Source organism: Pleuronectes platessa, chromosome 20, assembly GCF_947347685.1.
Source record: "Pleuronectes platessa chromosome 20, fPlePla1.1, whole genome shotgun sequence".
NCBI lineage: Eukaryota > Metazoa > Chordata > Actinopteri > Pleuronectiformes > Pleuronectidae > Pleuronectes > Pleuronectes platessa.
Window position 1 is genome coordinate 16,415,089 of NC_070645.1, and position 27,533 is coordinate 16,442,621.

At 43.2% G+C, this 27,533-nt stretch overlaps 1 protein-coding gene across 1 annotated transcript in view; it reads left to right on the forward strand.

The window, feature by feature from the left end:
• Positions 1–26,256, forward strand: part of pou6f2 (POU class 6 homeobox 2) — a 65,438-nt gene extending 39,182 nt beyond the window's left edge. The window contains exons 6-10 of the mRNA XM_053412767.1: positions 10,704–10,847; positions 15,615–15,824; positions 17,605–17,758; positions 21,112–21,280; positions 25,749–26,256. Of these exons, the coding sequence (XP_053268742.1) occupies positions 10,704–10,847; positions 15,615–15,824; positions 17,605–17,758; positions 21,112–21,280; positions 25,749–26,256 (1,185 nt within the window). The remainder of the gene's footprint in view (positions 1–10,703; positions 10,848–15,614; positions 15,825–17,604; positions 17,759–21,111; positions 21,281–25,748) is intronic.
• The last annotated feature ends 1,277 nt before the right edge of the window (positions 26,257–27,533 follow it).

Below are 27,533 nucleotides of genomic sequence, written 5' to 3' on the forward strand. Positions count from 1 at the left end.
TAGTGAGACTCAGCAGGAAAAACAGTCTCTGGATTTAATGGGCTCCAAAGGCTAGCCGCTACATCGCACCAAACACACTGTCCACTCCAAGTGTGGACACTGACCAACATACAAATTCACACATTGAGCTTGCGTTAGGCAGCATCCATAGACTTTAGGTACGAGCCACACTACAATCCGACTCTCCCACGTATAAGTGTTTGATTTTCCATGAAATGTGCAAGAATTTGTGAATATCATTCTCTGACACAGGGTCATTGTAAGATTGAGACCCTGAGCTTTATATAGATGGTTGACTTCTAAAAGAGGCAGCGCAGCTGATTATGATGACAGGACAGACCTCCCTTGAGGGGGGCCTGAGGGGCCACATCGGGTATCATTAAGATATTGGCTCATCAAATGGGATTATGGAAAGTGTGTGTGTGTGCATGTGCGTGTGTATGGGTGTGGGAGAAACAGAATGGCCATAAAAGGTTTAGTTTCTCCGGGTCAATGCTGGGGTCGTCAAAAAGTGTGTCACCCAGCGAGGATCCTGCCCAAGGACAGGCCGTGGCCTCAGCAACCACTCAAGGCTACAATAGGATTTAAACAGCGGCTCCACCTCCTGGGTCAGTGATTGGATTTTCAGTTCCATAGTCACTGAGCCCCTCATTGGTTAATTCACAGCACAAGTTTTTAATTTTGGGAAGAGGTCCAGAGTAAAGAGTTTGTCCCAAACACATGTGAAGTGTCACCATTATCTTCCTTTTGTACGTTTGAATTGAAGACAGAGAAGGGGAGTTCTGCTGGTTTCATGCTTTACCCAAAGGAACTGGTCTCTGCAGTGAAGTCAAGTCATAATTACCATTATACAATCAGCATTACACAGATAACACCCCTATTTCCTTCTGACATTATTCAGACGTGCAGAATCAGCCAGCCATTGAAGTCTTTGCTGAAAATACAGAGCAGAGCTGCTGAGAGACAAACACTCATTATGTTCCAATTAATGTCCCATTGTAATTCTCTTCTCATGGGAGGCGTGTGATATTCTTTTCAAACTAATAGTGAGGAAATCCTGAGCATTCATTACATCCCCTGTGTTTTTAGTGTTTGGTGTTTTTAATTTGTGAAGCAGAATTCATTAATTAATATCCCTATTAGAATACAAATCACACCACAACAGGCCGTGTCCCCTTGAGTCAGCGGTCTAAACTCAGATTAGAGCGGCTAATTTGTTTTAATGGACTAACAGTGCAATACTTTTCTACCCTGCAGTCCGCACCCACTCCACTCCCCGGTATGAAGAGCACAGTGAGACGCAGCCTGTAGCTGCCTGGAATAGCCACCACAGTGATGACAAATAGACGGGGGGAGATTATGAAATTTGCTTAAGTGTGTTAATGGGCTGATTGTGGGCGCCCGCTGGATTTTGCTGGAAGTTGATTGATTAGAGCTGCAGGTTTTCTCCACGCCCGGAGAGCTCAGGGATTTGACGGGGTAAAGGCGCTCGCCAAGTCTGTTACACCGGAATTGATCTTAATTAGATCTGAAAGACCTGCCACAGCAGAATGGTCGCGGCGATTAAAATGAAAAACAGGAGAAATTACTGATCAAATTAATCATAATGTCGGGCTACAGCTGTAGGTCTGGTGTAATTTGCCACTCCAGTGAGTTACATCAGCCCAGGCAGGGAGAGGAGCGGCAGTACATACTGATCTGTGGCAGCGGGAAGCTTAGGCCAGCCTATCAACTCTCTTATTCCAGTTCGTACGCCCGGACCCTCCTGACCCTGCTGCGCCATCCAGTGGAGCCCCGACATCCCCCCCCCCCCCCCTCTCTCTCTCTCTCTCCCTCTCTCTCTCTCTGTGGTTCTGGTCTAATTAGTTGCTTTTTTTAGTTTCCTATGTTATGTCTCACTCCATCCAGGAACTGCATCTCCTACCACACGACACTGTCTCTCCGCCGTTGTTGACATGGCTGTCTTTGTCACTAGCGTGTTGTGTGTTCACTAATAGCCTCTGACCTTGGGCCACTGTCTGGCTGGCTGGTTTTCGGACGGCCTGGCGGAGATGCGTCCTGTCTTCTTCCTCCGTCAGACTCCTGCCGTCTGTCTGTATGTCTGTCTCTTGCTCCCCTTTGCAGCCGTCTCCTTGATCGCTGTCAGAGCCTCACACTGGGCCTGTCCACTCTCCAGCCGCACACTCATAGGGGTAATTACAGCCTAGGGGCCTGCCTCCAATCCCTGTGCTCCACAATTTACCACCAAAGCGTCCACAGACATCTCTCTTCTTCCCCACTGCACCCCGACATCACAGGACCGCAGGGCCTCAGACCCACAAGTGCTGCAATTACCTGAACCTCTCCTCTATCCTTTTCTCTCTCTCCCTCTCTCTCTCTCTCCCTCTCTCTCACCCTTCTCCCTTTTCAATCTCTCCCTGCTGCACCCCTCTCTACCCCTTGGCTCCCTCACTATTCCTTGGCAATCAGCCTTCATTAGAAGCCTCTGGTGAAAGCCCATCGTCACCAAGTCAGCAGCTGCCAACCACAGCGGCCTTTCAGAGGCCTGGCTGTCTGCACTCTCCATCTCTTCTCACCTCCTTGCCATCCTCCCGTCTCCTCCCTCACCTCCCTCCTCTCCCCCCTCTCGTTTCCTCCTCAAGTCTTGGGCCCCATCTCTGCTGCTTTTGTCTCCAGCTGAGGCCACTTCAGACGCTTGTGTTACTGTTTTCAGCTGCAGTGCACTTTTACTTATGTCAACCGCCGTTAAAATCAGCACTGTCCAATTTGCTCCTAATGTCTCTCTCTTTATGGACGTTGGATGTCTCCCCCATTATATTAACATGTGTATTAAATGAGCCTTGAACATCGATTAATTGATTTTCCAGATCAGCTCCACGTCTATTCAATTTAGCGAAACGGGCCGCTTTCACTCTGCAGGGTATTAAATCAAAATTAAAATGACATGCTCAAATGTGGACCTGATGGCTTCTACTGTGCTTGTCAATGAAACTGTCAACGCTTACGTGGAGGGAGGAGTCCATTATCTATCGTATGTTTCATGACCCTTCAGTGGTACCTCTTTCAACTGAGAGTTACATTTAAAAAATGAAGCATGTTTTGAGCAACAAAGTCAAGATTATGTTAATTATTATTTGAAAATGTCACAGTCTGTTGTTTGGCAGTTGTTCTGTAGGAATTAATTGATTTTAGTGCAGTGTCATAGCTTTTCTTTAACTGAAAATCATTGTATCATGAGGGGAGATAAGATTAACAGGAAAAATAAATCATTGTATCATGAGGGGAGATAAGATTTATAGGAAAAAATATGAACTTATCAGAGGGGAGTAAACCTCTGCCAAGGCCCAGCAATCCCCTTCGATTCAATCAAGCCGCACAAGTTTGCACACACCCATAAATATCAGTCCCCTAAATATGCAAGATTTATTTCATCTAGATCTATTTTTGATTCCCTGTGAACTAAGGCCATATCTTGCAATATCTAAGAAAGTCAAAAACGACCCTGATCCAACCCCTGACCTGGATCTGCATCAAAATGTATTCCCTGATCCATACTGCATCCACCAGGTTTCACGGAAAATGTGGAAATTGTTAAGTAATGACCATTCTTTATTAGCCCCTTAAATGGGAAATTAAGTAATTGAACAGGGGCGTGGGGGTGGTAGGGCTGAACTTGGGCCTCATCACCTCATCATCTCTAAAAAAAAATCTTAACTGTGGCTTTGGTAAAGTGCTGTTCCTCTATCTCCAAATAAAGCAGAAAATAATGTGAACAAGACTAATCCTAAAGCATTCTCACATCTGAACATTATCCCAGCTAACACCTGTTTCTAAATCACATTTTTAATAAAACCTTTAAATATGTATAAATGGTGCCAGACTGTTTAAATGGCTGCTGCTGCTGGTGATGATGATGATGATGGGGATGATGATGATGGTGGTTGTGTGGTTCAGAGCATGAACAGGCCCCTCTGCTCTCCAGCAGCTCAGCCCTGCCTCTTATTAATGCACAGGAGATCCGGCTCTTAAGAAGGCAGAAAATTGCCTTACATAACAAGCGCTCCACAATTTAGAAATACAAATGTGCACTGTTGACTGAAGCAGAAAATAAGACTGTTGCCCATCAACAGCACCACATTTCATATGAATAATTATAAAGCATGGGAGCTAGATGAGGAAAACAACCTGACCATGACAGCTCTACTACTTTTATTTACTTCAAATGAGGGATTAGGCAAAAAGAAAATCTACAGACTTAAAGACCAACGATGAGCCCTGAATTTCTAAATAAGGAGAAAGTTAAATTTATCATATTTCTGGAGAATCGTTTGGAAAACGGTGCCGGTACTTTCACTTTTAAAATTACACCTACATGCTGCTCTGCACTTACGATTTGGCTGTTCTGGTTTTCAGACATCACCAAGTTAGTATTTCCTTTGCTTTTGAGGTCTGTGATTCTTAAAACCTTGGCCCGTGCGCCCTTGTGGTCGGCGGAGGGCTTCCAGCTCAGGCACCCAGCAGCAAGGCACAGCTTCCTGATCAGCCCACATGCACACTTGGGGCAACACGCATTAGACGCCCACAGGGGAGCCTTCAGATGGAGAACCAAGCTAGGGCTCACCTAACAGTGGATAAGGAATAGGGTTTCTTTAATTATGAGGCAGGGCTGTGACATTGAGTTCCCCCCTTCCTCCTGCAGCAGCCTCCCAGACACTGTCTAAGTGCTCCGCTCCGCTGAGGAGGCCAGTCCCCCCGCGGGGCGCGATTCCACTGCCTGTAATTTCTGATGCCCATTAGTGACCGCAAACAGAGCACCGGGCTCACACAAGGAATACAGCTGCACAGCGCGGCCACGCTGTAAAAAGACCCTTTTAATGCAATGTTATTGCATTATGCCCTCCTCATAGACCAAGTCAAAAGTCCCATTTGTGGTCCCTGCAGAATATTATCAGAAATTCTTCCCCACAGTGTGTGTAGTTGTGGTTAGATGAGGGTAGATTTGGTTGCTATATATTTTTCAATGAATTTAAATACTTCTTAACTCTGTTGCCCTCTGCTCTTAGGAAGAGGATTTAGCATCTTTTGTATTTTTCCCCGTTGGATGATTTTCTGAACCTTTTTTCATTAGGAGTGGGAATGTATAATTGATGGTTTTGTAAGTCGACTCAACTAGAATGTAAGAACAGTGCATTTTCTTAAGTGAGCTGCCCGAGACGAGAGCCTCGGAAGTCAAAACTCGAGTAATCAATACAAATACTGTCTGCAAATGTCATCAATTCATCTCTTCACTTATGCTGATTTGGCTTGTGCCCACGACGGTGTATATTTTGGAGAAAAAAGAGAGACTGTGAAGGCGAGAGACGTTGAGGGAGGTAGGGAGACAGATTTATTGATCATGGGTGACCACATGTTAGCCACAGAGCCCCTCTCTTGTGATTAATCTTGGGCTTTAGACTTGGCCAATGACACATGACAGGCCTCCCCCTCAAACTCCTCCATTTCTCTTCATTACCGGCCGTATTTTTGGACACCACAGTGCAGAGTAATCATTTACCTTTATTGTGTTTATAAAGCTGCGGCATGGATGACCCTTCCTATATTGAATTGAGGACATCAAAAGATCACCGCACATTGATTAGAAGGATATTAAAGTCATTCAGATGCTGTATTTATATGTCAAACAACAGCAGAGTGAAAAGAGATGCCATTTCCAGCCAAACGCAAACAAATGGTTTGTAGTTTGTGCAGCTGAGATAAAACTATTAAAATCAAGATATATGTTGTATTGCGTATTGAATATTTCAAGTAATTGTCCTCAAAAGGCAGAGGAGAGTCTTTGCTAATACACTAAAGTAATAATTTGTCCATCGTCTGATCTCCTGACCAGACTCTAATGATATTATTTTTCTCACAACATAGCCAGGTATACGCTTTGAAAGTCACGACCACAGCAGCAGTAGATTTACTGTAACACCAGTTTAACGCTGCTATGATTTTCAACCCAACACCAGCACGGTACAGAAATAACTGCACCAAATATGTCACATCATGAGCTGAAATGGTCAGCACTTTCCTCCCGATACTTAATCACCGAGTAGTTTCAAATTTAATACATCTGGAAACTGCTAAATATTATAGATCATTCCTCGGGAAAAAGAAAGATTGTAAGAGGAATGTAGTAAAACTTATATTTTTACTCGCAGTGTCCCCTGAGCAGAGGAAATATCCTGCTGCTGTGATTGATGACCGAGTACCCGCTCTGAACCTCTGTGCTTCACAATTATCAACAAATGGGCTTGAGCAGATTTTATGTAATGATTAAAGCCGCTGTTAATTTCACATGAAGGTAATGAGTGGGGAGATTGACGGCCACTTTCTGACACTCCATCATCCCTTTATAGATGGTTTAAACGTTTTCACGACTCTTTTCCTCCTTCATTTGCATTTTGCCTCATTAGATATGGCCATTTCTGGGGCCGCCTGCAATATCCATTTCCTGGAGTTAATGCATTTTATTTGATCAGCCAAATCTCCCCAGTTAACTAGCTGTCATTTCTGGCGTTTCGTGTGACATCACTCCATTAGCACCGGCGCAATGCCACCTCAGCCACCTCCACGTCCACACTGGCTCCCGCCGGCCGGCCCTCCACCGGCCTTGAGCAATTGCAATGTCCAACTGTCAGCGGATGCAGCGTTATTGCGTTATTTGGCCGGGTGTTATCCGTCCCGGTTGCTCTATCCGTCTTTCACTTCCCAATATATTTTTTCCTCAAGAATGGCTTTTTTGGGGGCTTTATTTTTCACAAGAGCCGGAGCAGAGGCCCAGTAGTGAGCAATAGTCGGCGCTCGGAGGTCTCAGAGTGCACGACCGCAGTGCAAGGCCCCGCTAACCGAGGGAACAGAGGTGTTTTTGAGGGCCTAATGGCATTTTGATGTTCATAAACACAGCCGATGTGAGGGAGGGGAGTCGGGGGAGAGAGCCCATTTTGGGGTGGGAGGAGGAAGAGAGTCAACAGAGGAGTGTCAGTGGAGGGCTAGCGGAGGCCTGACAGACAGTAAACGTGTTTTTTCATGTCACAGCTGATTACATTCACTCCGGAGTGGGAAAAGAGCAGGGAGGAGATGTGGAGACGGAACGAACGAATGAAACTTCTGTGTTGCTCCAGAAACAAGGACATTCTTCCCTCTCCAGAAACAACAGGGCTGTCTTCTGTTAATTTACACTGTTTGTTCCACTTGGATGTAGTTTTTCAAACTGGAATCAGCTCCTACATCATTTCAGTCACTTTCCTTCATACGTTCAGATACGACGGCTTTCTTTGTGGATACACATTACCAAACCAATAAATTGCTAAATAATTGTCAGTTACTTGATATAAGATAAATGTTTGATTCTGTTATTGCATCGTGGATGAGTAAAATAAGTTTTACTCCTCACTGAAGACAAATCTTTCCACCTTACCACCTGGTTTCTGTACCACTTCCATCCTTTTATCTTTTATCTTTTATGTCATGTGCACGCCCAGAAGAAGAAAAAAAAGCAATTAAGTTTAAAGCGGCCGCATGAAAAGAGCAAAACCAAGAATTAACTCCAGTTAGTTTTGTCAGACAGTTTTTAGTTTCCAGGGCTCTCTCCACAGTTTGCAGGGACGCTATTTTTCCCTCTATTTCTGAGATTACACGGGTTGCTGCACCAGGTGACCCTCATGGTCAAACAGGCGACGGAGAGCCCGCTGGAGTTTAGATTCACACCGACCGCACTGAGAAAACCTGCACTTTTAACAATTTGCAGGCTTTTTATTTTCTGTGTTTGTTGATCCCTGTATTTTTTGATATATTAAACCGTGATGGTGCAGAGCGTGAAAGCAGTAATGGTGACTTAAAGGTGACAAGATGATTTCAAACGATACGATGGAGGCTTCGGGATACTTCTGTTTAGTTTGGAATTCGTGTTTTCTCTTCAGTGCTTGTGTGGACGACCAAAGTGCTTTATGCCACTGAAAATACTCGTAATGCCCTTTTCATAGCGGATGAAAAGGCTGAAACACAATGGTTAACATGCAGGGTCCACAAACTGGAAGATCACTGTTTATCTCCCCCAACACATGCAATCAGTACAAATGCTAGGCCAGGTCTGTCATTTTGCCTCCCGCCGAGGTGGTGAGAGGAGTCACCGCGGCGGAAAATCACCTGTTTAGGTGTTGAACACAGCCTCACCTCTCCTTATTCCCGGCTCTCGATCCAACTGCTATCCATATTACCCAGTGCCAGCAGATGCAGCAATAAAGCCTGCTCTCCTTTTCACCTAGATTTACCAGGATAACATGGCATGTGAAAGGGCTATCATTAAATGAAACACAATGATAATATTTCAAATCAATCTGAGAGCTTTTTCCAGCAACCTATCACCCGCACAATGACACCGAGCGCAGCAGGTTTTCAGGGAGACTCTGGGTGAGATCCCATTATCTATGTTTTGATCTGTAGCCTCTGTTTAACTGGCCTTGTTGGCTTTTCGTTTAGTCCCCTTTCACTATCACCGCAACATATTATACTGTGTTTTCACCAACAGGGTTCGGACCTCAGCTGGTCCATTAATCCAGTCACAAATGAGGGGGGGAATTAACTGCTCACCATAACAACCTCTTCAGCTCTGCTATGTACTTCATATATTTAATCATAACAGTTAAAAGCATATTTTGAGAAAATGTTTTTTGTATTGTCAGAAACGTTGCAGCTTTTATGTTTTGTTGCCTTTCAGAAATCAGAAATGATTGTTTCTCTGTATTTTTTTGTGGATTGTTGAAGATAATAAGTGGAATAAAAACTTAAATGGCTCTCAAAAACAAAAACACATTTATATTCACTAGATCCCCAGATGGGAAACATCCGTCCGCCAAGTTTAGTTTTTTGTAATCTTGCTAAAGAACAGACATACGAAACAAAAACCTAACTCACTTGGCAAAAATACTAAGGCTTGGTAATAGGGTTGAAAATATGTCCCCTTATTGTAAATTATATTTTATGGAATCACAACATATCACAATAAGGCAACGGTTTGCAGAATCATATTTAGAATATTGGTGTCACATGATTTTCAGAGAATTAAACAGTGTCAACGGTTAATGTAAAGCTGGAATGTGATTGGACAACAATAATCTTCAGAACGATGACAGGATGTGTAAAAAGGTCATTTTTGTATTATAAACAATCAGGTAACAAATATAAGGTTAATTAATTAGAATAATGTGGCTTAATTGTCAGAGCATGAAAACCCCAATCAACATTGCATCATCCCGAAGCACAAACAGGCTGATGAATATCAAAGTCGTGATTCGAGCCTGGATAAGATTCTCCCGTCCTGTTAACCTTTGCACCGGCTCTTTTTAACATGGGAAGATTTTCAAAGGACGAGCGGCGGACACATAAAAGACGATCCCGCGATTATCGAGGAAAAAACTGGATGACTTTCAGACGGGGGGGAGGCAATATCAATCACGGCCAATTTGAGGCCACCAACATGAAATATGATTTCATAAGACAAATGCAGTGTCATTCTTAATGTGCTTAACCTTTACTGTCAATGAAAAAGTATTGATTGCTCGGTGGCATTTTTTCATCATTTGATTTCAGAAAGTGTAATAATATATGGTGGTGGGCTGGGATAGAAGATGAACGGCGACAATGCCGAATTCCCCGCAGAGCACAGGAAGTATAGAAAAGTTTATGTTTTCCGGAGAAGAATTTCTCTCTCAGCTCATCGTATAGAACATAAACTGTCTATGAAATAAATGTGACTCTTATTCTAAGTCTTTTTTATATAAACTCTTAACTTTTAATTTCAGAAGCCTTGTTTAAAGCCGACCAGTATTAACAGCAGGGAGCAGGCAGCCTGCTTCTAAGCAGCGTTTCTATTATTCCTCTATTCTGTTGAGTAATTGGGAGGTCTCCTATCTCTTCTCGGTCTTTGATCTACTTACTCAACCTAATAAGACTTTGCTCTGCTGCACTACAACCAAATCAGCAGTGCATTTTCAGGCCCCTAATAAGTGGTTAGCTTGATTTATATGGGTAATCTTGGCGATGTGGCAGGGCTCTACAGCCTCTCCCCGATGCAAGGAGCCTCTCTTCACGACCACAGGCCAGACCAGATGAGTCCATTACATCGGGGGGTAAAGATGGTCATTTAACCCTCTGCTCCTTCAAATGTAACAGTGTGCTAGTGCATCATGACGCAGGAGGAATTCTTAGTCGAAGCGTATTGAAGCAGTTGACGATACAGTGATGCATCGGCCGCGCTGCCGAGCTCTATTGTGAGAGCGGGATGTTGTTGGGCCGTTGCTGCGGGTGGAGAGGCTCAGCTCGGCCCGTGGGGAGCCCCGTGGGCCAGAGGAAGCACTTAGAGTGGTAAAATGGCCACTTATTCACAGCCACCCACCCGTTCTCACTGCTCCTCCCTACCCTAGATCCTCCCACTGGGTTCAGCAGCACAGACCTCCGGGAACTCTATGATGGACTGCGTAGCCCTCACTACTGGTATATACAGACCTCACAGCGTTTAGCCTATTGTGACCTTGGTAACAAAGAATACAAGTGTGAACACCCCCCTCCCTTCAGTGGAACCAGGTTCTTTTTTTAGGAATAAGCATTACACAGTTAAGCAGATGCAGTTTTGATGAATGATTTTGTTTCCCCCTCTGCAGCTGAATCCTCTGGCCAGCCAGGCGGCGGTAGCAGCAGCGGCAGCAGCAGCCATGGGTTCAATCGCTGGTTCTCAGGTGTTTGGCAACGCCCTGTCAAACCTGCAGGGAGCCACCGGGCAGCTGGTCACCAACGCACAAGGACAGGTGAGCCGAGTCAGCTTGATACTAGATAAATAAAATGGAACACTACAGAAAAATAAGCAGTTACTTTGGTATATGCTCTGTAAATACGCTTCTGGACCATCGATCTTGTACGAATGTGCAGCTCTACATTACAAGTGTGTATAGTATTACTGATCTTTCCTCATAGATTTCCAGTGTTGGCTTTCTGTGTTGTCTTGAAGCTGTTTGTCTATAGTCTTAGTGGCCACCCTACCATATATTAAGCTTTTTGGGAATAAACAAAGCTCCTCGTTCTCTTATCCGCATGCGCCCGACGCAGTAAAACGCTGACCTTGTCATATTCACAGGGTGGCTGCAGAATTGTTCCATCAGTAGCCAGAGGCTTGAACGATGATGCTTGTCATTGTGAGGCCCTATCTAATGAATCATCTTATCGCAGGTGCACACCGCACATATTAAAGGAAAATTGTATGGACAATGTGCCCTTTTATGCCACTCGTGTTATTTACTTTAACCCTCGTTCTTCTTCACTTGAGGGGGGGGTATTTTTAAATACACATGCAAAAACAGTTGATTCGGAATTTCCTACGTGACACGTAACCCACCGAGGTTAGATTACAATACCACCAGTGTGACCATGCTTCGGTGTTTATAGCAAAGTGTTGTCCGCGTGTGAGCGCTTGATGCTAAACGTCGCTAATGAGACAGTATGGACTTCCCTGGCTCACAAGGTGCCTGGAGCACTGGGGACAGATCACTGTGGATATGGACTTGATGGGCTGCTCTGTGCTTTTGTAGTGTCTTGGCGGCTGACACTCCCTGACATAATCAGGTCACAGACACGGTCAAAGCCCTGGGCTACAGCCTTTGCTCCCCACCTCATTATTCCACAGCATTATTCAGATGGAGGACTCTGAAACATGCACTACCCTATCAGAGGGTCCTGCCCCCCCCCCCCCCCCCCCCCCCCCCCACCCAAACACACAGGAGATTATACAGGCTAATACGTACCTCAAACAAGGCTGGAGGTCCAGCAAATGTGCTCTGAGAACTTTCGTCAGCACAGAGAAGCTGAGAAACGCGAGTCTTTTTCAATAGTTAGCTTCATATTTGTCAAGAAACGCTTTTATTCATTCAGGCCAGTCTTCAGTTGGAATTTACGGAACAATCTTAAGCCTTCCCTGAGCTGCTCTGAGCAGAAAGTTACATTTCCTTGAATTCAAAACATGTTGTAGTGTCTTTTGACCTCCTCTACAATTCTGTCTGAAGACCTTTTCATAAGCAAGAGCTCTGGGGACCTTGAAAAGTGCCAGATTTGATGGACGTTTGGAGTTCAATGTGTTTTTAAACCTTAATTATGTTGGCCCTTTTATTCTCCAAGGAGAATCAATGAGGCTCTTTTATCCTCGCTGCCTCTACAACAGTGATTAAGGCTGTGGATAAAAGCCTGAATATTTTTAAGTCAGTCTCACTCTTTATATTTTTTTTCCTTGATGAATCTGAGGCATTTTTGTGAACATCTTCTATTCAGTACAAATTCTGCGTGCCTTTATGTGTGAAGCCCTCCCTCCTCCTCCTCCTCCTCCTCCTCCCAGTATGCCATCAATCCTCCTTTTACTCCCAGCATTCCCAGCCTTTAGTAAGGCCTTGAGCCCCCCTGGGTAAACAGTGCTGGAACTAATACAGAGAACAACAGGTAAGGGACATATGCACCGTTAACCCGCACAGCAAGTTAGCCTGTAAAAGAGGTGAAGCTGAGTCACAACACAAGCGTGCCCTGTGTATTGATGGGAGCTTCCAGCCCTTAGATCAAGTGCAACCACAGTGTAAACGGCTATTGACCTTGTAGTTGTAAATCTACTGTAAGGCTGCAGCAATTGATTATTTTATTATCAATTTAACTGTCAATGCCTTACAAGTTCCCCGGTTGCTTGTTTAGTCTGACTAACACAAAAAAAACTGAGATATTATATTTATATTTATTTTAAAGAACAGGAAAGCAGCTAATTTTCCTATTTGTGGCAACCTATTAATGGTTATTAAGATATTTAGGTGATTAATCCATAACTAGGGAAGCTGTAGATGAACTTGTCATTATTGCGCCAATCTTCTGTATTTCTTTCTTCTATATTTCAGAAATTAAATGCTCGGAAATAAATACTTGTCATGATCTATGTAAGCACCAATATTATGAGTCTGCTCTCAGCTGAATCCTTTGGACTTGTGTGTTGTTGAAACAACTCAAAACCATTCCAAACGTTTTCCCCTCACGGGTTTCAATTCACCGCATGAACAGCGGAGGGAGGGAAACCGGGCAGAGATATTGCCTGGCCACCATGGCTAAAGACACAGATTGCCCTGGCTGGAGAGATGAGATGACATTTCTGCGGAAACAAGAGCAGCGTAATCTTAATGAGTTCTGCTGGGTGGAGAGAAGCACGTTACTCACTTGCCATATGAACTGGATCTGGAAGCAGACACAGGAAGTCAAATAAAGGAGAGGATGCTGAAAAGTTGGCTGAGAAGAGGAACCTAGCCGTGACAAGGTCCTCTAGGCTGCCTATATATGAGAGGGCTGCATGATAAAAGTGCACAATAAGAAACTTTTATATTTATTAAACATTGACAAACTGAATAAAACACACAGCCTATTAGTATATCTGAGTTTGTTTTATTTAGATTTTTGGAATGTGATCACGTTTACACAGCAAATGTGAGACTTTTGTCCGTCATTAAACTTTTCAGAACCGGTTTGGAACAATTAGAATAAAAAAATGCTTCTGTGTGTGACTTTAATTTGCTGTGATTTTAATTCGGTGATGGATTAAAAAAGCACATTAAAAAAAGAAGGACTTTGTTTTGCGAAGACCTAAAGTTTAAAATATATTTCCCGAATAAGACGTGGAAATATCTGATCACAGACTAAATAAGCCGAGCTAAGAGTGTGTACTTTGTCCTGTCGACACTCAACGCTGCAGACACATTCGGGGCATTACTGAGAAGTGATGCTCCATTGCACCCAACAACCAGTTATGTTGAAATAAAAACTCTTTTTAATGAACGAGGCCTCTGCTCCCCACACCTCAGCATCGGTGAATTCAAAACTTCCCATTCGGTGATTGCACAACAAAGTCTTCCCATCCGTCTATAAGTTAACACTCAGACAGTTGACTACACTGTCTCTCTAAACTCTTCCCTCCCAGAAGAAGAGCTCTGTGTCACTGCCATGAAACATCTGCCTGAGATGGAGAAGCATTGCTTAGCGGGCCCGGGACGAGAGCTAAGCTGTCAGTTGCCTGCTCTTTTATTATGCTTATAGAACAACCACTTAGTCCAATGATGATGAATAATTGAGCGGAACAAGTTCCCTGCCACTGTGGCATGCAAAGCGGGATCAGTGGGACTCCGGAGACACGAGCGTCAGGCAGGGCAATAAAATATGTTAAGTGGCAGGAGAGCATTACAGGGAATTTGTAAAGCGAGCGCAGAGAGAGAGATAAATTATCTCTCCCCTAATGCGAAGCAACGTAAGCAAATGAGCCGTGGCAGGGATGAATTACAGATTGTCGGCCCACCTTTCTCTCACTGATCCCTCCCTATTATGTCAAAGAGACGGGGGGAGCGGGGGGGAGGTGGACCACGCACTGAGACACATAAGTGGTGGAGATGGAGACTGCAGAGTCAGAAGAGGCTCAGCTAACGCCGCGTGAAAGCTGCTAGTGGTGTGGTGCTGCTTTGGCCTCGGGATGAAATGTAAACTTAAAAAAAAAAAAATCACTTCTAACAGACGCATCTTTCTGCCTGTGTTGCCAAATAACAGAATTTAGAATGATGGGCGTCTCATCTGTGTTGAGCCGCTCTCTGGAGTAATGAGGCTCGGTGGAGGAGCCCTGTCAGCGGGGGGGCAGAAGTAACGGCTGCTCAGGAGCTGCCCAGAACCAGTCCCCAGATGACATTAACCTTCATCATGGTGAAGAGGCGCAAAGTCCCCCCCAAAGCGCCACTCTTGGCCACACTCTGGCAGCCCTGAGAGCTAAAACGCTGCAGTGACACTCTGCCGCCCCCTTTGATCTGCTCTTCCTGATTACAGCGACAGAGGGGAGAGGACCGGGGGCGGAGGAGGGGTGAAGTACCCCCGGGACCCTGAGACTTGAATTTGAAACACGGGGTCCTGTCTTACCCTCTGATGCACCTCTTTTCTCCCTCTTATTGTCTTTTTGTTCTCTCCGGCCTGGGTATGTGTTAGAGGGTGAAATGGGGGAATCTGTGTCTCAGCAGCCGCAGTCCTTCTTACCAGAGACAGACAAAGACACTCAAGCACAAACACAGCCTCCCCCCACACACACAGACACATACACACACATGCTCATCCCTGGCTTGGCCTGTGATGGATCATACAGTCAGTGGTGTGCACCATCACACACACAGGTATTCAGCGCTGACCTTTGCAGTGTGCTCCCAGCAGTCTGCTTTGGCTTCTCTTGCTCTCTTGCCTGTAAAACCACCTCGGTGACAGATGATCAGTGAACACTTGTGCATGTTTTCTCTCCAAACCGCACTCCAGACCAATTCAAAAGCAGAGTGCTCTGATTAGCCTCATTACTCGGCAAGTGACCAGCTCACGCTTTGTTTCCGGTCACATCCAGAAGCCAGAAGGAAAAAAAAGAACCTCTCAGCAGCAGAGATCATTAAGACTGATACCTCCAGTAGCGTTTACCCTCTCTGCTTCTTCCTCTTTTTTTTTAAAACCGTCCAGCTGATTTCATCTCTTCTCTACCCCCTTTGTAGATAATTGGAACAATCCCACTGATGCCCAACTCTGCAGGGCCCTCCAGCCAATCAGGGGGTGGCAACCCGGCACTGCAGGTACAGCCAATTACACCTCAGCTTCTGACCAACGCTCAAGGCCAGATCATCGCCACAGTGATCGGCAATCAGATTCTGCCTGTCATCAACACCCAGGGAATCACACTGTCACCAATCAAGCCTGGACAGCAGGTAACGTCTACACCGGTGCTCACACACACACACACACACACACACACACACACACACACACACACACACACACACACAAACACACACTGTGAAGGAAGACGTAGAACACATCATTATGCACTCAAACTGCTGCTGCAACAACGATGAAGAGCCGGTTTCTAAACTGTTGAATGAGAAACACACAGTGAAGTCAGACTAGTTCAGTTTATTCATAAAATATCCCAGCTCTGTCAGTCAGGTGTGTTTACGCTAAACACCCCATCTATTTCTCTCGCTTCGACACCTATAATGCTCATTTGCATCATTCCACTTGGAAAGTTTTAGCATTTGTGTGTGTGTGTGATAGAAGGCACTTGTCAGCCAACATCTCACACTCAGTCTCAGGGTGACTGCTGTGCCCCCCCCCCCCCCCCCCGCCCCACCCCCCAAAAAGGAAAAACAAAACCACACTTTTCATCGCACCCCTTTAAGCCCAAACACTCCTGCCTCTGTTCTTCACCTCCTTCCTCAATCAAACTCTCCAGCCTCGTGATTCGTCCTCCCTGACCTGAACCACAAGTATTTTGTTGTGATTTAAAAGGTTGTTTCATTCTCAACACTCACAGTGCCAGCTCCTACTGTAAGTGTAGAAACTCAAAACATCTTCTCCTCCCACTTTGAAGATCTATACGGCGCTCGAGTGTGGATTCACACCATGAAAATGTTATTGACTTGATAATGACGATGTCAGCGCAGAATTACAGGGTAAAAGTTCACATTGAAGGCGCGTACAGTGGCGAGTGGATGAACTCTCGGCAGATGGACACCTAATTGTGGCTCCCGAGAATCTCCAGATCATACTCTTGAATGAATTAATGCATTTGTAATAATGTTTATGCTTTTGTCTCCACTTCAAAGCCCGCGTGTACACATCGTTCCACCGGCATAATTTGCGGTTGTCAGAGCCGGCAGTCGAGAATATTTCCAGTGAAGCTAGATGATTCTCCGAGGCCTGTCAACAGTCCTGACAGTGTGTGCATCGTTGTTGACACCCCCCACCATCCAAACAAACACATGCCACTGGAGAAAATAATTAATAGCAGAAAAAGGAGAGGAGGAATCCGGCCCGGTTTATGGCAGACAGCTTTAAATGTGAAGACGCACCATCTTGATCTTGTAAAAGCAATTCAAATGTGCATAAAACATGAAAAAACATTGTTTCCTCGCCATCATGGCACGTAGCTCGCGGATCATGAATTATGTTTGATGCGGAGACTTGCTGTGTCCACATGTTTTTCTATTTCAAACCCGGGCTGCCATTATCAGCATCCTCGCGGGTCTGATGACGAGACAGATGACTCTAATTGTCCCGAGCTGCTCCTCTTTTGTTGGAGCCACAGAGAAGCGATTAGGAGGCTCATAGAGGCAGTAGAGTACTTGAGCTGAGCCAGCATCTAGTTTCTCCAATCGTAAACCGACTGTGTTAGTCTATTGAGCACACTATTGACACTATATTCTGCTCTGTCAGTCTAAATACCAAGCGGCAGTAATTGACATTTATTCTTCATCAGGTACAAGGTAAATCTCATTATATTCAGCTCGTAAGTGGCTAATTTAATAGCTGGTGATTGGTTTATTAGATTTAATATTGTGGCCTAATCACCATAATGACATGATGACCATAAATGATAATTGTTATGATGATGTGCAGAGGGAATAATGGATAATTTTCTGTACTACACGATGTCGATATGTTTCTTCAGCTCTTTGTGTTTGTGTGTTTGTGTTTGTGTGTGTCCAGCTGCCTCAGGCTCAGCAGAGTCAGACCGGCCCTTTATCGTCTCAGCCCAACCTGCTCCACATGCCCCACAGACAGAGTCCTCTCCACCAGGCCTCTTCCTCCTCCTCCACCTCCTCCTCTTCCTCGGCTCTCAGCGTGGGGCAGCTAGTCAGCAGTAAGTGTCCAACAGAGCTCACAAAACACACAACATGTCTTCAAATATATGAAATAAAGAACCATGTCCCCACTGTTGATGCTATATGACATATTTTATGTATTAAAAGGTCAGGACACCTAATTTACAAAACATTTGTTTCCCTTTATGATATTTGGATGGCAGCAAAAATCTCAGAGCAAATGAAACCAAAACGTTGGTGCCTCGAAACCATCAATGTTTCTAGACAGTAATTTTTTTTTCCGGGTGAATCATTCCTTCACTGACACTGACCAGAGAGCCAACAGGGTGCAGCTACATTTCTCTCGGTGTGGACAGCTCGTGACTGATCCCCGCCTCCTGTGATTGTTTTATTTGTCATTTCTTTGGTTTATTAGACGATCCAAAGTGGCGTGTGTTATGTATAATGAACATAAGTTTCATTGTCACAAAGCGTGGGCCTTTGGCAGAGACATATAAATCACTGGGCCACAGCCTGTCAGCATGCAGCTACTGCCTTTAAAAACTCTGTTTTATTCAGATAAATTTCATTTGTCGGAGTCGATTCCGCTAAACTCCATGTAAACTCATTTCAAAGGCAGCTACAGTCCCACTGAATTTAATAAAAAAAACAAGTCGCCATTGATCAACGTGTTGTAGACGTTGTGTTTAGTTTGTGTTTACTTGCAGCTCGGAAAATATCCCATAACCCGTTTTTGAGTCTGCAAAAAATCACAGCGGCTCAGTTCAGTGGTAAATAGGATTAATGCTTTATGCTGAGTATGGGCCACATCACTTTATCTCAATGTCACTTAGGGCAAATAAATGCAAAGAAAAATCCCATGACAGAATCAGTCGCCTGCAGAGTGGAGACGCTAAAATGTTATTAGATTCACTGGCCACAAACTAAGTGCCAGAAACGGATTTTAAATCTGTACAACTACTCTTACTGTTACTGCTTATTGATCCTGTACTGTAGCCGTTTGTTTTTATTTCTTAGAGATGAAAAAGGAACAAATTGAGGACAGAATTAAGTTTCGCTTTATTTTCTAATATGTACGTTATATAAAGAACCATTCTGAAAGTACAAAACTGCAGATTTATAGTCTTAATCTGCTGCTCTGATTGATTTGAAACTGTGAATAACTGAACATTTCAGGTGATGCTCTGACCCGTTCAGATTGAATTTATAAAAACCTGTAACAATCAGCTGACTCATGGTTATTTTTAATCACTAACCCATGTTCATATAATTTAGTCCACCCTGTGCGTGGCCTCCAGGCTGCTGGTGTAGTAACACAGCGTGTGAAATGAGAGATGAAGTACTAACTGGAGTTTTTATTGACATATTGTTTGTATTTCGGCCCCACAAGCAAAAAATGTGTTGTACTAGTTGTACCGTTCACTCTCAGTTCAGTGTGTTTGTTCAGCGTGTGTGTGTGTGTATGCGTGTGTGTGTGTGTGTGTGAGATATGAGCTTCCCCTCCGCTCCCACACAGGCTCGGAGAGATAAAAACACATTATACTGTAGATGAACGTCTTAATCAGAGACAGTGTTGGTGAAATAAACGAGATAACTTTCATGCATCAACAATAAATCAGAAATGTATTTTATTTTTCCAGGACCGAGCTTATAGATACTTCAGACTTCAAGAATTGAGCCCAGGGGCCAGTTTAATACTTGGTCCCAGTACAAATCTACAATAAAGACAAATATCATCAATATATTGTACCGAGGTTAATTATGTTTACTTTCATCTTGTTCTCCAGAATCTGTTCTTAGAATCAGCTGGACGGGAATTAAACAGAGCTTGAAGTACTTTGCTCAACAGCATCTTTAGCCCTTTTCACCTGGTGGTATTTGATCTGGATATCGGATCTGGATGTGGAGCACATCGTAAATGCAATCACATCACATCCGTGGTCTGACTTGTACCTTTATCAGTTCTTAACCTTTTCTCTCTCGTCCATTTTTGTGCTGCAGAAACGAGTTCTTAACACAACACTGATACATCATCACCTTTTACATTGAATTTGTAATCACGTATCTGGCAAACTGATGAACATAAACCCATAATTCAGTCTCTTCTAGCTCCGTGTTTGGTCTCCACCAGCTCCTCTGGGAAATAACTGACTCCGTAGCTGCCAGTTTAAATGATTCTGTCCGGTTTCAGTGTTTTTAAATTCGGCCTTTAAAACCATTTACGCACTGTTCTGTTTGTTCTGCGGGGGGAGGGGGGCTTCACTCCACCATTCATTACTACAAAATAAATTAGAGGTTTAACCTTAAATCATATTTGGGTTTGAACTTAATGTCTGAAGGAAAATATGGATCCAGAGGCTACACCAGTAGAGATCTGCTGCACCAGACAACCATTAGTCTTTCAAACCACTAAGTAAATAGCCTCCGCTGGGAATGATGAAGAGATGCTCATCAATGTGGAGATGATGGGACCCGAAGCTGTGAGTGCTCATCCCTCCCATCTCAGGCGGCTTGGAGCCTCTCGTCCCTCGTCTTCCGAGTGTTCACACGTCTGGAGCACGCCGCATACGCTACACGTCACTTATGAGGCACAACGAGATGGCAGCTCCATAGATTTTTGCTTAAATACGCTTGGAGGATTCCTTTAATAATTCATTGATAATGACCAAGATGAATAATTCAGAGGCACAAACTTTGCTTTGGTAAGCAGGATGCCAGGGCACCTGACATTGATGTACAATGTGAAATCACTTTTTATTAGCAGGGAAATTCTTCAAAATGCCTCCGTGAAGTTTTTTCAGATCTGCTCAAATGCGGAGATTCACAAACAGCATGTGTTTGTATAGAAAAGTGTTTGAGGGAGACTGGAGCCGGGTTTCGCCTTTTTGTATGAGGCTCGCGGCTTGTTTGAAAACCTGAACCGTCTTCACCCAGGGTCAGACGGATGAAATAATGTCTTTATACTTTCTGTAATGTTTGTATCTGAGAGCTGGCTGCAGAATATATGGGCATTCATACAGAAAACTAATACACTACAGTATCCATGTGCTCAAGATCTATATCTCTATTGAATCAACGAGCCGGGTGTCATGTGGTTTTGTCCATAAGCTTTTGTGTGCCTGTAAAGATCCTCATTGGCAAGTCAGAGCCATGAAACACTTGCATTCATACCGCAGATATATTCAGTCTTCAAAAACATCTCTCAGATACATAAAGTTTACAGCACAAAGACAAATAATAAGTTCTGACCCAGGACCAGGACAAAACATTTTAAGTTTGTTTACAGGCGATCGTGATATGTAAGAATGTTAGCTCCATTCACTCTGGAGAATGAGGAGAGTGACGAAGGGGCAGAGGTCTAATAAAATGAGTTGTGTCTGTTGTGTCGTAGACCCACAGACCGCCCCCAGCGAGGTGGACGGGGTCAACCTGGAGGAGATTCGTGAATTCGCCAAAGCATTCAAGATCCGCCGGCTGTCGCTGGGCCTGACGCAGACCCAGGTGGGCCAGGCGCTCAGCGCCGCCGAGGGGCCGGCGTACAGTCAGTCCGCCATCTGCAGGTAAAGTCCAAACAAAGAGTGGAACAGAATAAAACAGCTCATTATCTCTAAATATCCCGGTTGTGTCAAGTGGAGGCGGATGCAGTTGTGTAACCTCAGTGAGTCGTCTGGTGCTCACAGCTGCCATCTATTTTTCATCCCATGTTTTAACAGACATTATTAAGATATTAAAATACATAATTGACTATCACCGCCCTGACAAACGAAAGCTCTTACGTCTTTACTTACCGTGCGTCCTCTCACCTGCTGACATGACAGCCTTGTGTAACTTATGCAAAATACATACACAAGTATTACACGAAGCACTTAAAGCATTTAATAATTACTAAGGCCCCTCGCCTCTCACTGCGCCTGAACATGAGGGAGCTTGACGGTGATGATCTGTTAATAAGATTGCCATGTTTTACTGCTGCCACGAGGACAGTTTAGTCATAAATGGTGCGTTATATATTCATGAGACAATCAGACAATCAGTGTTTCATCCCCCCCGTCGTTCCACTCCACTAACATTTTGCACAGAGACACCAAATGAGCTACATTTCCCTTTCAAGGCAGAATAATTGGGCCACATCATGTCCGAATATCAATTTTTCAAAAGAACTAAAAAGCATATCACTCATACTCAATGTAGAAAATGGTTTTAGGTGTAAAATTCACTGTAGAATTAATAAATGCTAGTTAATGTTATATTTATTTTCTGAATTTCAAATTAAATTACACATTTTAACAACAGTTCTTTGTCGTAAACAACACAATCGTAGCCTTTTTTGCATCAAGCCTTCACCTCCATTTTCTAAAATGAAATTTAATTTTAATGTTTAATACTCCTCACTGATGACCTGTGCTGTTTATCCGACACGGTGCTGCCACGCACTTTTAAAAATTTCATCACATCAACATCACAGGGCCGATAAAATGTGACCGGGTTGTTTCGAGGCCCGGCCGCCTCCCACTAATGTTTAAACTCTTAAAATCACACATGAAATATTTACAGCCGGGCATAATTCAAATATTTATAATATACATTAAAAGCCATTAGCTTAAAAAAAATAAACACTCAGTTCGCTGTTATTCATGCAGTTAAGACAATTTTTTTTTGTTTGTGTAACATTGGACATGACATCCTGATGTTTTAAGTAGAGGGGCAAACTTCACATGCTTTAGTTTAGTTAACATCAACACAGACATGACGTTTGAAGAGAAGCGGGACGTCACAGTCGCTCAGGGGCTGCGGCTCTGAACCCAGACAGAGAACAGACACTGACAGATGCTTCCATCTTGTCTCCTTTCATTGCTCAGTATGTTTCCAGGCACTTTATTAGTTTATCTAAACAGGCACAGGCATTACATGAGGGCATCATCAAACCAATGATGGGCCGCTCCGTCCTCCGCCCGCTCGAGTTCGGCTTGTTTCCCTGATTTGAATTCAGAAACATTACGAAGTTACCTTGATTAGGATTAAAGAGGTTCGTCCAATTTATCATTTTAATTAAATGATTTAAGATAGAAAACATTATTTACTCACCTTAATGAGTCTCACTGCTTAGAATTCAGTGCAAACTCTCAGATTACTGTCCTCATTAGTTTAATCTTCAAAATGACACATTTGACTCAGCATAAATAAACATTACCGGGATTTTAACTTAATGAAGGACCAGGAATATAGAGCTGATTAAAAAGATCTCAAAGTAATGTAAAAGTCCAATATTTACTTATGTCACAAGTTTGGGTTGTAATTTTCAATTTTTAAATATGTTTTTACAGTAACTGAAATCAATACTTTTTCTGAAAACACATATCGAGGAACCAAAAAATAAAAATAATTCTAAATAAAGTAAAAAATTAGCAGCTAATAATAATATTCAAGAGGAACAGGTAAATGGGACAAAGTTACCTGAGCACTTAACATGTATTTCAACATATATGGGTATTAAATATATGTTTGAAAAATTAATTGACTATTTTTCAATGGATGAAATAAACAGACCTGATAATCAAAATCAAGTTACTTCATCTCATTCTATTCAGTTTCATGTTTAAAAGAATATTTACACGACACAACACATAATACATTTCAGTCAGAATCACAAAAACCAACCAGTATCTCATTGTAAAACACAAGACACAGGATTTATCTGATGTATGTCAAATATACTCATCATTATCTTACTGTTAAAAAGACAACCTATTGCAAACTGATGTACAGATGTTAAGACTGATTCAAAGAGGATGGGACATGTGCAGTTCATAACTCAGAGGTAAATCTGATATTAAAATGAAAATATCACGAGTTAATGTGAATCTGATCGTAGCTTTTAGGACACTGATGCACCTCTCAGCTAGTTCTCTGTTTAAAACTCTGCTTCATGGCTCTGAAGCCTCGGGCAAACTGTAACTCAGCAGTAAACATGCATCTCGTCTGAGCACAGCTCCGAAGGTACTTTTAAGAGAAGACTGGAGGTGCATTCAGGGCCATTTCTCCCTTGTGCTGATGCACTAGAGGAGGGAGTGCATACCCCAGCTGAGCAGCTCTCAACTCATTTTAGTATCTGCAGATCCTGTTGATCCATGAAATGTCCTGTCTCTGGTGACTCCTCATATTTACTAATGTATTCCCCGCAGTATGAATCTCTCCTCTTTCCACTGTTTAGGGGGGTGTGGGGGGGGGGGGGGGGGGGGATGGGGTTATAAATAATCCCTGCCTGTCGACAAGCAGGGATGCACCAACGAGGTGTAGAAACAGAGGAAGTTCATGCATGCATGGGCATCTGGCAGCAGCTCACCTCGCCATTAAGAATGTCTTGTGTGCATTGTTGGTTCCTCGGAGAGCTCTCTGCTGTCTCTCCATCAGCGCTGTCCACCCAGGACTCACTTCACTAAAAGCATTCACACACGTCACGCTGCTGTCTGTCCCACGAACACCGTCCGTCCACTGAGGGATTCAATCTGGTCTGGAAAACAGATCTTAAACATCAACTGATGCCATTATATATCTGTTGATATAAATCTTTCTGGGGGGGTGATGCTGATACCAATATTAGGGAGTAAAATATTTGTGATACAAAACTATCAGCTGATATATATTTTAAACAATTCAGTGGTTCCTAATATGTCTTTATCTAACTCTTACAGTTAGTAAGACTTTATTACAAATAACTATGAATTAAAAAGAAACACGAATACAATCAAATATATAGAACTTCACCTTCACCAGTAAAGGTTTTCATATCAGCCAGCTGTAAAAATGGTCAGAGTCCAATTGATATACAAATCATGTTTTTAAAATATTTACTAGTGATTTCTCCATGATAAACTAATTAAGCGTCTCTAAACATGCTGAGCCGTTAATAATTCACTTTGGGCTTTACATGGCTGCAACAGGCCCCATCACACACTGTAGGTTGTGGTGCTCATTGGGTAAATCATTAAAAAACAAACCGAGCCAGTTTAATTGGATCTGGACAAGAAGGCAAACACAACCAGCGAGTAAAAACATAAACACAACTATAATTCAATGCAGCCTCACATCTTAAATAACGCTCAAAGTCCCCAAATAACACAAGTATTATTTTAAACAACTTTAAATTTAACCTAAGCTTCATTAGTTTTACATGACATAAAACTATCCTGTTCCTTTTTAAATAACAGGTTTGAGAATTGTCTTATTTTCAAATCCTAACATCAACGTCCTCGTGTCTCATCCACATAAACACCCTGAGTTCATATCAGAGGCAGAAGCTCCTGACAGAGTCGTGTTATTTCAGAAGAAGCTTCATTCTCCATTCGTACCTCGAGTCGCTAAAACGCTTTCGTGAAGTCAGAATTATATGTGATGCAGCCGTGGAGTCTCAGAAACTTTCAGGATTAGAGTGTGTAAATGTATTCTTATTAAATATAAAATGAGACGTTGTTAGGGGATGAAGGAAAGTTTGAAAAATGTATTAAATGTACATTTTGATCAATAATTCAAGGCTCTTTTTTTGTAAATAAAAGATGGTGCCATATTTAACTGCATGCATTAGTGCATTTTTTTTTTTTTATCACCTGAGGGACAGAAATTGAATGTTTGACAGTAAATCCTGTGATTCTTGTCTTGTTCTTCTGTTTGTTTCATTTGGAATTACACTATTTAGTTAGATGTTTGCTATGTTTTGTTTATTGGTTTGACTGGACCGGACTTTTAGCCATTGGCACTATCTCCTTACTCCACTATTGCCAATTTGGGACAGAGAACCACAGGCTGGTCCAGAAAAATTAACTGACCACTGGCAGCCTTCACCTCCAGCTGCTGCAGCGGAGGTGTCTCCAGGTAGAGAACAGAGAAAGGGTTTGGCTCGGATGTGAACCTGGATGCTAGTCTCAGTCCCAGTGGCATTCTGGTTGAGGAGAAGGAAAAAAAAGGCAGGCAGCTTATCCCTTGTTCTGGCAGGGCACCTAAGTAAGATTCTTTTTTCTCAATTCTCCCCAGACACACCATCCTGAGAAGCCACTTTTTCCTACCACAGGAAGCCCAAGAGAACACTATAGGTAGCAGTCTGACAGGCAAACTGAACCCTGGCCTTTTATATCCTGCCAGGTTTGAGAAGTTGGACATCACCCCTAAAAGCGCCCAGAAGATTAAGCCCGTTCTGGAGCGCTGGATGGCCGAGGCTGAAGCCCGCCACAGATCCGGCATGCAGAACCTGACTGAGTTTATCGGAAGCGAGCCTTCAAAAAAACGCAAGCGGAGGACCTCTTTCACCCCGCAGGCGCTCGAGATCCTCAACAGCCACTTTGAGAAGAACACGCACCCCTCCGGACAGGAAATGACGGAAATAGCCGAGAAGCTGAACTATGATCGGGAGGTTGTGCGCGTCTGGTTCTGCAACAAGAGACAAGCGTTGAAAAACACAATAAAGCGTTTGAAATCGCCCGAACTCGGCGAGGCCGCACCAATGGACCCGCTCACCGATTCTCTAGAGGAGCTCCCGAAGTGAGCGAGGCCCTCCGACACCTGGGTAAAAAAAAAATAATTGGAGCAGAGATGTGGCGGCCATTTAAAAACAAGAAGAGTGGGATGAACTCTCGAGAACGAGAACTGAAAACTGTTCCCAGTCATCTGGAGCGGACAGTGATGAGTTTGCAAACAAAAGCTATGTGTTGTCAGTGTGATTACCACAGTTGTGTAAATGACCTTGGCGAAACCAAAAAGAAGAAAAAAGAGATTAATATGTGAGAATTATGTAAAAAAAAAAAACTACAGTGTGCTGTTTTCAAAGAGTTTTAGATTCTGGCCTTTACGGACCAGACTGTCGCCCAAATTTTTTGGTTCCTACCAGGAGGGATTTAATAAAGAGATCATACCAAATCAAAACACTATTTACCAAAGTCTGTTGCATCTGAGTACTAAGAATAATTTTGTAATGTAAATGTGCTCTAAATTTTTACATTTGTACTGGCAAATCTAAGCTATATGTGTGAGGTTGAGTAATACATTCTATCTTTGTCTCGCTTACTTTTTCCTTCATTGTTTGTATGTAAATATCTAAAACTACAAAAAAACAAGAAAAAAGAAAAACGCTGTCTTCAAATTGAAATCATGCCGATAAAAGTTTCTCTTTTTTTGTGATGAAAAAAAAATTACCTTTGCTGTTAAACAAATTGCATAATAATGTCGTTTTTGCCTCCGATTTGTGTTTCACCTGCAGATATTTTCAGTGGAACTTTGTACGACTTTTACAGGTATTTAATAACGATCAACACGCGATTGTTTTCCAAGGACAAAATTTAAGGACTGTCACGTGACGATGAAGAGGAGGAGGGAGGGGGAGGAGGAGGAGGAGGAGGGAGGGTTTCGGTGTCTGTGCGGTCGACTGCAGCTTTATTGTTTTGAGCTAACGTGTCATTCTGTTGCCAAAGCCTGAAAGCCAAAGAACACATTCAGCTCCAGGACTGGGGAATGATTTTAAACATTTTATTCATTTGTTCACATGTTCACTCCCCCCCGCCCTTTTTTTATTTTTCTGAATTGTTATATTGTGTAAGTAAAAAGAAAAACCACACTGTCATAACAAAGAGCTGACCTGTCTGCTGTAATTCTTTTGTTATCTTGGTAAAAACAGAAAAGGAGTCAGACACATTTTCTTTTAAGCAAATTTTCGTCTGCACGTTTCGACTCAAAACACGAGAAGATTCAGATAAAGTACCAAAATAAAAGAATTTCACAAATATCACTGCAAATATTTTTACACAACAAACCCTTTAAATACGCCCG